Consider the following 10,769-nt stretch of genomic DNA (forward strand, 5'->3'; position numbering starts at 1 on the left):
TAATATATATAATTATATATATATATACATACATATATATATATATATATATATATATATATATATATATATATATATATATATATATATATATATATATATTATATTCTTGTGCATAGTTGACTTGTAATTTTAGCTCCGTTGTCTCGTACATTTAAGCCCGATTTATGTCTCGGTTCCGGTTTCTCGAACGTCTTTTCGTACGCTTTAATATCTTGTATTTTACAGTTCGCGATAAGTACCTTTATCAATAATTAGACTTATTTGCCAATAAACTATCTTATTTGAAATGTAACTTATACATTTTAATATTTTGTTCATTTGCTTCTTTAAATCGTCTTCTTATTATTTACTACAATATAATTAATAGTATTTTTACATATAATTGTTCGTGAATCGTCGAGCATAGTCAAAGGGTAATTGATTACATGAATATAGTTCTAAAACTTTTTGAGACTCAACATTACAGACTTTCCTTATCGTGTCGAAATCATATAAAGATTAAGTTTTAAATTTGGTCGGAAATTTTCGGGTCGTCACAATTTGAATCCTTCAAGAACATGAAAGATTCAAGCTTTCTAGCTTTGAATCTTCATTATTTTGATGAATCTAAGCTTTATAGCTTAAGATCACTTTATTTTTGTTAAAAGATCAAAACTTGTGTTTATGATCTTCATGTAACTTGTAGATCTAGCTTTTTGCTTTAACGATCTTCAAGAACATTAAAGATCCAAGCTTTCTAGCTTAGGGTTTCATTATTTTGTTTAGATCTTAGCTTTTTAGCTTATGGTCTCATTACTTTCACTAGATCCTAGCTTTCTAACTTATGGTCTCATTAATCTTGTAAAAATTCAAGCTTTCTAGCTTAGGGTTTCTTAATACTTGAGATCTAAGTTATTATTGTAGATCCCACTTACTTAGAACCTTTTATGATTTTTATGGTGATAAAAATCAAGTCTTCATCATCTCATATGATGAAGATGCATAAACTTGTGTCAAAAGGACAAAGGTTGAAGCTTTATTGTGTTTATGCAATAAAGAGACAACCTTGATGTTCAAAACTTGTAGAATGTTAGCTTTTACTCTTAGTTGTGTGTTGATGGTTGAAACTTGGTCAAAGTGATGCTAAAACATCAAAGAGTTGTACACTTGAAGCATCAAGGATGAGAACCGTGATGAGCATCAAGCACCAAGAAACCCACCGGAGCACTTGTTTACTATTTTCGGGGTCTGATCAGACACCTGGGACTTCTGGAAAGTTAATTTTCAGATAATTCGTTTCGAGTAGATGACTTTTCGTTCAATACTCGCCTAAATTCGATATACGGTTTAGGATTTATAGCCTTCCGAAAATCACTACGCCTTTGTAACGACGTGCTGAAAATTCTGACCTACTCGCGCTTGAACCGTCGCCACGGTCAAACGACATCGAGTTAGGATCTGAGAATTGGACAGCGGTACAAGGACTCACATACGGAGCCTTGGCCACTGACCACGCGTCTTTTCGGTTTGTATAGAGGTCGTAGCAGCTGTCCGAAGTTAGCCTTTGTTTCGATCTCTATTCTTGTTGAAAACTTACTTTATCTTTTATGAATGATGATGATGATGATACTTAAGACTTAACTTATTTACTTTTAAACTTTTGAGTTTTTTTTCTTCACTTTTTTATATCTTTTTATAAATGTATTTGGTATATATTTGATAAACTATTAATTTAACTTGCATATAAAATCATTTTGAGATGTGAGTAGTAGTAAAGTATTTTGATATAAGGGTGTGTTTGGCCGAGTAGCTTTTTGGAGCTTATGTGAACTTAAGCTTATTTTTTTTCATAAGTTTAAGCTTGTAGCATCGTTTGGCTGACATAATTTTCAGAGCTTATGAAAAAAATAAGCTCTGGAAAAAGAAGTTAGTTGAACTACCTTATAAAAATAAACTCCTAGGCTTGTAAAGTTAATATTATATACTTGATCCTTATATAATTATTTATCATATATTTTGTTGTCCATTTTAGTTCATTTACAATAATAAGCTCCAGCTTCAGCTAATTTTCACCAAACACTTATTAAAAAATAACCTCTAACTTTCAACTTCTAAAATAAGCTCCAGCTACAAGCTCCAGCCATAAATTTTAGCTCCAGCTATAAGATTCACCCCTAAATAAATGGTGTCCAATTAGATAATAAAAGGATACTTATGCTTAAAGTCAAAATTGTTTAGTTTATATACTCCGTAAAAGAGAGAGAGAACAAAAAGTGAGCATTAATGGATAGGATGTTTTCAGTGGACGATATGGCGGGCCACTTTTGGTCACCATCGCCGGCCGATGAAGATGAAACATCATCTTCATCATCTGCAACCAAAAACAACAAATCAACTACGATGAATCGGAGTATGTCTGAATGGGCATTTCAACGATTTATACAAGAAACATCATCACAACCACCTGAATCTTCATCTTCTAAAGATAATAATCATAGTAATGATCATGTTGTTGAGATTAACGATCGAGATGAAATCAAAGATAAAAACAAATTAATGGCCGTTGCTACTACTGAAACGACGCCGTTCGTTGCCGGAGCTCCGAATGTTCCGATTGATTCGGAGGAGTATCAGGATTATCTCAAAAATCGTCTTAATCTTGCTTGTGCAGCTGTTGCTTTGACCAGGGTATATTTTTCTCTTCATTTCTGTTTTGCTGACGTGGATTTTTGACTTTAATTGCTATTTATGTATTATATCTCTACTTTCATTAGGAGGTTTTTGTCAATAAGTAGATGGTGATTGATTACATATGTGATTATAGCAGTAGATTTATATTATGCTAGGGTTTGTTTAGGGCTAATTTGAGGAATAGGTAACATAAAGCCCGAATTATTTAATCTATGACATTAAAAAGATTGTAACTTTAAATTAAGTTGAATATCAGCTAAAATAAAAATAAAAATTGAAGTTACTGATGTAACATGTATAGTTCAATCTTTCCCTTAGGCATCTTCTGTAAAAGCTCAAGATTTTGCCGCTTTACCTGACATCGGATCACAGGCCTCAAACACCTCGCAGTTGGGATATCAAGCTCCTGCTAAAGGTTTGTGCCTTCAACTTTTTAGATTTTGGAAATTCAGTCTATCAACAGGTCTCATGTTCAAACCTCGTGTTAAATTAAGTTGAATGATTTAGGAGGTTATATACATCAACCTGTTAAAGATCAAAAATAGAAGCCAAAGCAACCCATTCATGATAAAAAGGGTGTAATTGTCCCTTCTAATCATCATCATACAAAGATCAAGCGATATTAGTTTCACACGTGTCATAAAACTAAAACAAAGAACACACACAAAAGACCCGAAAAGTCAATCATACAACCTTATATGGTCTCTGTTTCATATCTGCCATATGGACATAATATTATATCAACTGTTTATGTGTGATATCCTTACGGTTTACGTTGTTTATTTGTATCTATTGCCTGGGTAGTGTCAGGGTTTGATTCAAAGGGGCCCGCTAAGGATGGTGGTGGATCTGTCGGGATCCCTTCTTTGCCTGTTACACAAAAGAAACAAACAATTCCCGTGAAGTCAGCAACAAGTGGGTCATCACGAGACCTTTCAGATGATGACGAACTTGACGGAGACACAGAAACAACTGAGAATATGGACCCTACAGATGTCAAACGTGTTAGAAGGTAAGTTGGTTTCATTCCTACTTCTGATCTTCAGAAGTGTAAGTGGCAAAATGGGCTGGGTTAAGGGTCAAAATGGCTTCAGATAGAAAATGCTTTAGTTTGATCTCCCAAACCTTTATTGTTTTTTCTCTCGTTAGAATGCTATCGAACAGAGAATCTGCGAGACGTTCAAGAAGAAGAAAGCAGGCCCATTTGACTGAGCTTGAGACTCAGGTCTGTTCGTCACTTTTTTCATATTTTTTTTCAATAAAGTAATAAAAAGATTGTAATAAACTTCTTATATGCATGTTTCTAGGTGTCTCAATTAAGGGTTGAAAACTCTTCATTATTAAAACGTCTCACCGACATAAGCCAAAAGTACAATGAAGCTGCTGTTGATAATAGAGTGCTGAAAGCTGATGTTGAAACAATGAGAGCAAAGGTAGTTTGATTGAGCCTATTCAATTAAGCACGATCGAAAATTATCCATTTTAAATAAATGAAATTCTGTATATTTATTGAACAAATACAGGTAAAGATGGCTGAAGAAAGTGTGAAAAGAGTTACCGGTTTCAACCCAATGGTTCAAACCATGTCCGATATGTCTACAATGGGGCCCATGCCATCGTATTCGTGCAGCCCATCTGATACATCTGCAGACACTTTACAGGATGACATGAAACAGCAACACTTTTATCAGGGCCAACCAACTCCCACCACCACCAACCACCATGTCTCCGCCACACGTGTGCCGCCTCTAAACACCATGGTAAACATCCCGCCAGTCGAAAACGTTCAACATCCGAATCCCGTGATGTCGGAAGTGGGACAACAAAAGATTGGTAAAACAGGTTCGATGCAACGTGTAGCCAGTTTGGAACATTTGCAGAAACGGTTTCGTGGAGATGTTGCCGGCTCGTCTTGTGGGACCACCCAAGGAGGCAGTGACCGCTAGCAGAATGATTGGAATTTCTTTATTGTTATTTTTATGTGCAGTGGCTTGATCAGAGTGCCTAATTTTGGAGTTGTTTTGTATGAAAAAAATCAGTTGGTCTATTTGACTGAATAATTTCTTCCCTCCATTGAATGTCATAATCTTAATTGAACAACTTAAACATTGGATGTAACCAATTTGATGTATTTTTTTTATTGTTTCAGACCCTTTTTTTAGTTTGAAAGGCGCTTATAGTCTGTACATCCTTGGTGATCAATTACTTCCATGAAAGCAATTATGGTAGGGTAAAGTAAACAATTTGAATCCGAATGATAAGTATATGGAATTCTAAGAACACCATTTTGTGGGAAGCTTTTGATTAACGATCTACGACTAAGTATTAGTATAGTAGTATTGACTAAATGAGTAAATAGGTATACTGTTGTTGTTGAGTCAACTTTGTAACAGTTAATCGATAATCGAGTCTGAATATGAAATTCATCAAAATGCATTTGATATAAATCCTTTTAAGGGTTATGTGCCTTGACATATGGTCGAAATGAATTGGCGACGATTTCATTGATTTGGATTCAAACAACCTTGACATTATAGAATTTTATGAGATAAGATTGGATCTACAAGGAGTCAAGGACTATAAACATTTGTAATTTTTGTAACACGTGAAAATTTATTACAACCCACCAACCACATCAATAATCTCATAAGGTTGTCCACGTTTTTTTGCTGTTTGACTATTTTAATTGTTAGGTGATTTGCACTACATATTTTCTTTAGTTCTCCATTTATCAATCTCTCAAATTTCCAGTTGTTGCCATTAGGTCACGGATAATGATGACGCTGTGTGGTGTGGATGAGAGAATTTTTATGGGTTATGTCTACCAGTCTGTGAAGTGTTAAGTATGAGTTGTAATGGGAAAGATTGTTGAAGACGTTTGTGGGTGATACAAACACCTACTAACACCTCAAGACGTTTGTGGGGCGTTTGTGCCAACACATCACAGTGGTTTGGTGAAGCACTCTCTATGATGAGACTCAAGTAGATTATATATGACTTTCTCCATAAGAACATTTGAAGTGGTGATGGCGTGATGGGGGTGTATTTGTGAGGGATAGTGCTGATTTGGCAATGTGATAACGTGATGACGCGATGAAGTTTGTAATGGTATGACGTGATGGTTGTGTGATAGAAAAAATAGGTCCAACCTTTTTATTTTCTTTTTCATTTTTTGTTTGAGTGTTTTTTATTTGCTTCATTTTTTTTTAAAAAAAAGTAAGACATATATAATAATTTAAATTAATAAAAGCACATTTAATTTAATAAAAATAAAACAATTACAATTTATTAAAAGTCCTAATAATGAAAAATTACAATAATTAAAATGTCCTAATACAATTACTACTTTATTAAACTCCTAAACCTTAAAACGTACGGAAAACAAAAGAAAATACTACAATTACTCCTCGTTGCTAGAATTGTCAAAATAATCTTTGTAGCGGCCGGTCATCTTTTTCTTGAACTTCAAAGCTATTTTCCTTTCTTTCGGATCCTCAATTTCGTAAACGTTAAGTTTAAATAATTTTATGACTTCCATTGCCGATCGTGTTCATTCTTCCTCAACTATAGCATCAATACCCTTGCTTCTTTTCTCCAATTCCCCCTCCTTTTGCATATCCTATTTTGAAGCCAACTCTTCGAATCTTGAAGAGTTCGTATCCCGTGATGATGAAGTCCCCGCTTCAGACGAAGCGAAATTTCTAGCAGTCTTCTTCGATCGTTCTCTTCCCATTGGACGTCGAATCTCATCATTACCAAATAGCTCCTAGAGGTTGTTTAACCGATCTTCACCGAGATTGACCGTTTGGTTTTCGGCAACCGCATCGTCGTCTTCATCTTCGAGTGCAGCTTGTGAAGCTCTTCTTCTTCGCACAATACTTCCACCTACTGCAGGTGATGTATAACACTACAGCCTCTTCTAGAATTCCTAAACCTCTTTGTAACCCCATTTGCCATACTGTTATTGATATTTTTGTATCGTTATGTTATATATGTCTTCCTCGTTTCGATCGCAAAGCCTTGAGTTTCGTTCTTCTTCATTATATAAGGCTGTGAAATCTTTGCACGCCTTATCCATATGACGCCATTTGTCACTTAATTGATCGTCACCTCGTAACCAACCGGAATCGTTATTGTTGAACTTTTCACGAACTACACCCCAAAATGTCGCACCTCTTTGCGAATTACCATGAACTCCATCTTCAGAAGACTCAATCCACCACAACTCCAACCAAATTTCTTCGAACACATTCCACAATTTTTTATTATGTGGTTCTTTCGCAATTTCCTTTCCTTTTCTTCTATAACTTCTTCAAACCCGTACTTGTGGTGGTTGCGGTTCACCACGAATTTCTTCCACTTCGTCGTTATCTAGAGGTGTAAAAGTTGGTGATTCTGACCAGGTTGCATACATGGAAGCTGAAATGGCATAACGCCCAGTTGCGAGAATTGTGATGGAATATGTTGTGTGGATATTGTTATTGAAATTGTTGTTATTGTAAAAACTGAGCAAAAATTTGGGCGTTATTGAAGTCGTGAGAAAGATTTTGTTGCGTGACATTGCTAAAAGGTCTATTACCCCGAATAATTTGCGGGGAATTTGATTTCAACCCAAGAAAATTTGGTGACCCGAAATTGTATAAATTAGCGGAATTACCCTCATTAGGATTGAGATTTGACATTGTGAAGAAATATTGAAGAAAATTGATAGAAATGTTGAAAAATTTGATACAATTGATAAAAATGGAGTGTAGTTTATATAGAAAATCATCACACACACTTTTTTGATCCTCACACACCTATTTTAACCTTTTACTCTTCTAATAATACTCAATTGATGTGTGAGGATCAAAAAAGTGTGTGTGAGAATCATAGAAATGGTGTATAGTTTATATATAGGGTATATTTAATATTTTATTTTATTTATAATGTAAATGTAAATATAAATATAAATATATAGATTAGCCGTTTGTCAAATAAGTTTTTCTTATTTCAACGTCTCTATGACCGTTTGAAACCCCATATGGCACCACCTTATTCGTTGCCTCCACCCCTCACGCTCATCTTCTTGCTCATTAAAGCCACCATCACGCCGCACAAGGTGCGATGGTGGCGTGATGGTGTCAAAAATCCCCCCATCACGATGCACTACAAACGGTCTAAAGGGACGACTTCACTTTTTAATAGAAATACGACTGTTTATATCATAGCTTCCTCATATCTCGAGTACACAGAATTAAATTATTACTACTCTGTAATACTTGAGAAACTATTTAGTTATAAGTCCCAAATAAAAATCCAGTAAAACAGTAACAATCCGTTAATTAACAGAATACAACTAAAGATTTCATCTCAAGCATACTACAACACTACAAGTCCTTGATGATAGTAAGTTTCTCCAACATACAAGTAGCTGTAAGTAATATTCCGTAATGACTCCAAGTATGAAACCGTCCTATGAACTAATTTGCGCGCTTTTGACGTCTTAATTTTCTTTTTCAACAATCTCGTTCACAGCAAGCTGTGACTCTTCAAATTGTTCAGGGTCCTTTCTCAGCTCTGTTTCAAATTCTTTTGCTGCCTGCATAAGTTCACACTCGTATTAGAAATACGCCAATTTCCACATATTCACTTACAATCGCAAACTAAAAGGATAATGTCAATGTAAAGTTCAAAATTCCAATCAACAATTTAAAAGGCAATTAAGCCATCAAGAAACTCAACTGGAGCTTTTATCAAGTATATCGAACTTTGGTTAAATCAAATGTTAGCTACTGTATAACTATGAAGACGTTAGAGTATATTAGAACTTGATTTTGGGTGCTAAGCATATACGATATTTAACATGATATGTTGATAAACCTTTAAAAATTAGCATACTAACACTTGTTTGTTCTTTTTAATTACAATAAGCTTGTAAGCCAAAAAATAACATTAGCCAAACACCACCAAAAACGGAACAGGTAAACGAATAAAGAGTTTCCAGTTCAGGCTACCCAAATCAGAGGACAAACAGATAAAAGTTTTTTCAGTTCAGGCTACCCAAATCAGAGGACAAACAGATAAAGTTTTTCCGGTTCAGGCTACAGACAGTTTCACCTAAAACAAATATAAACCATTTAATTTTTGACAAAATGATTCATCATGATAGACTTGTCTAAATTAAAATCTTTTGGGGCTAATGAATCAAGCTCAAATATACTCCTAGAGCTATCTGATACAGTTGACCAAATAGTCAACTCAAACCAATTAACAGCACCAATATCTAAGCATAACACATAACAAATATAGATTAATGGATTATTGATTAAAAAAAATTAAAAGAAATAAAAACCTGTTGGAAGCTTTTGAAGGTTTTGCCAATACTACGACCAACTTCAGGCAACTTCTTAGGACCAAAAACAAGACTAGCAACACCTGCAATAACAACCAGTTCAGGGACACCAAGTCCAAACATACAGTTACACGAAAATCTTTTTCCTTTTTGGGTGTTGGATGATACAGATCTCTGTGATTTAATAAGATTAAATGATCTAGATGATGTGTTGGTGAAAAAAGATGAATTTGAAGAAGAAAACAAAGGGGTTTTTTGTTTTGAGATTGGTGGGGTGTAAACGGAAATGATATTTGATGCCATTACTTTTGTTGTTGAAGATGAAGATGAATTTCGATTGAAGTTTACATAAAGATATTTTTGATATTAATATGTATATATGTATATGTATAAAAATTGAAAATGAGGTAGGTAGATGTTATTTATGAGCATGTGTTGATAGTATTAAAATAGGGGAGGTTGTGTAATATTTTTTTAATAAATTATTAGTATAGGAGGTTCTTAAGTTCTTTGAGGTAAACCATGAGTGTGGTGTTTGAATGGTTAAGATCATGGCTTTCCAAAGTGGAGGATAAGAGTTCGATTCCAGGCACCCACATTTATCCATTCATGGTTACGGAGGTTCGCCTGCAATGACTCTGGGCTGCTTGCGTAGCGAGTAGTCGCCCTGGGATTAGTCAAGTTGACCGTTTGGATACCCAGATAAAAAAAAAGTTCTTTGAAGTAGGGATGTGCACCATTTAGTTTCAAACCGAATAATTCGAATATCGAATCGAATCCAAACCACAAAAAATAAACCGAATTTTTTAAACGGTTTTTGAATCGATCAAAACCGAAACCGAATTCGTAATTCGGTTTTTGGTTTTGAAAATTTTAAATTTGGTTACCCGAAAACCGATTTAAAAACCGAATTCAAATTAATATCATATTAGAACATATTTATAATTATAATATTTATATATTTATATAATATTTTTGATCTATTATTACATTTTTACTAAAAAATAAACATATTATATATCCTGTATACTTAAATTGATTCCACAATCGTTATTCCTAATTTATATGTAAGTTTATGTTGGTTAGGATTTTTATTTTTATTGATTTTCGGTTTTAACCGAAACCAAACCGAAATTAAATTCGGTTTTCGCTGCGGTTTTGGTTATGGTTTTGATACTTCAATTTGGTTTCGGATTGGTTTTCGATTTTGATTTTATAAGTTTCAAAACCGAAAAAACCGAAAAACCATAAACCGAACCGATGAACACCCCTACTTTGAAGATTTGGATTGAAGTTTACATAAAGATATTTTTGATATTAATATGTATATATTTTTTTTATTTTGGCAAAAAAAAAAAAACAAGGAATGAAATCAAACAATTTTTCACCAACAGTGGAAAATTTAAAGAATAGAAGTAGGGTGATCAAAACTGGGCTTACATCAATTCTGCCCATTTGGGCCATAATCAGCGACAAGCTAATATCTTACAAACATAAAATACAATAAGAAACATTATAGAGCTTTACAAAGCATTACATTACAATGCATAGCCCTTTAACTGCACAAACTGGACCCGTATAACTTTAACAACCACGATCTCGAGTACGATCTCGAACAAGCTGCACAAGCTACACGTATATGAGCCATAGAACGCCACCTTATCTCTGAACAACCAAATACCCTACAAAGTGTCCGGACCAATTAAACTTTGATCCTTATCCGCGTTAAAACCAAAACCAAAAGTAAACTATCCGTAAGCCT

The 10,769-nt window shown here is 34.2% G+C and overlaps 2 protein-coding genes across 3 annotated transcripts; one reads left to right on the forward strand and one right to left on the reverse strand.

Annotated features, from left to right (window-relative positions):
• Positions 1–2,234: 2,234 nt before the first annotated feature.
• LOC139892045 (light-inducible protein CPRF2-like) lies at positions 2,235–4,821 on the forward strand. 2 transcript variants are annotated; one of them, XM_071875075.1, is made up of 6 exons: positions 2,235–2,670; positions 2,992–3,088; positions 3,478–3,685; positions 3,823–3,898; positions 3,981–4,106; positions 4,197–4,821. In XM_071875075.1, exons 1-6 carry the CDS (start codon positions 2,266–2,268, stop codon positions 4,617–4,619), a joined length of 1,335 nt encoding a protein of 444 aa, XP_071731176.1. In that variant the 5' UTR covers positions 2,235–2,265; the 3' UTR covers positions 4,620–4,821. The 2 variants fall into 2 exon arrangements, with proteins under 2 accessions (XP_071731176.1, XP_071731177.1); XM_071875076.1 differs by having other exon boundaries at positions 3,484–3,685.
• Positions 4,822–7,937: 3,116 nt separating this feature from the next.
• LOC139892046 (sec-independent protein translocase protein TATA, chloroplastic-like) lies at positions 7,938–9,387 on the reverse strand. The gene is made up of 2 exons (XM_071875078.1): positions 9,008–9,387; positions 7,938–8,254 (listed from the first exon to the last, which is right to left on the reverse strand). The coding sequence occupies exons 1-2, from the start codon at positions 9,308–9,310 to the stop codon at positions 8,159–8,161; spliced, it is 399 nt and encodes a 132-aa protein (XP_071731179.1). The 5' UTR covers positions 9,311–9,387; the 3' UTR covers positions 7,938–8,158.
• Between the last annotated feature and the right edge of the window lie 1,382 nt (positions 9,388–10,769).

Source organism: Rutidosis leptorrhynchoides, chromosome 2 (genome assembly GCF_046630445.1).
Source record: "Rutidosis leptorrhynchoides isolate AG116_Rl617_1_P2 chromosome 2, CSIRO_AGI_Rlap_v1, whole genome shotgun sequence".
Lineage (NCBI taxonomy): Eukaryota > Viridiplantae > Streptophyta > Magnoliopsida > Asterales > Asteraceae > Rutidosis > Rutidosis leptorrhynchoides.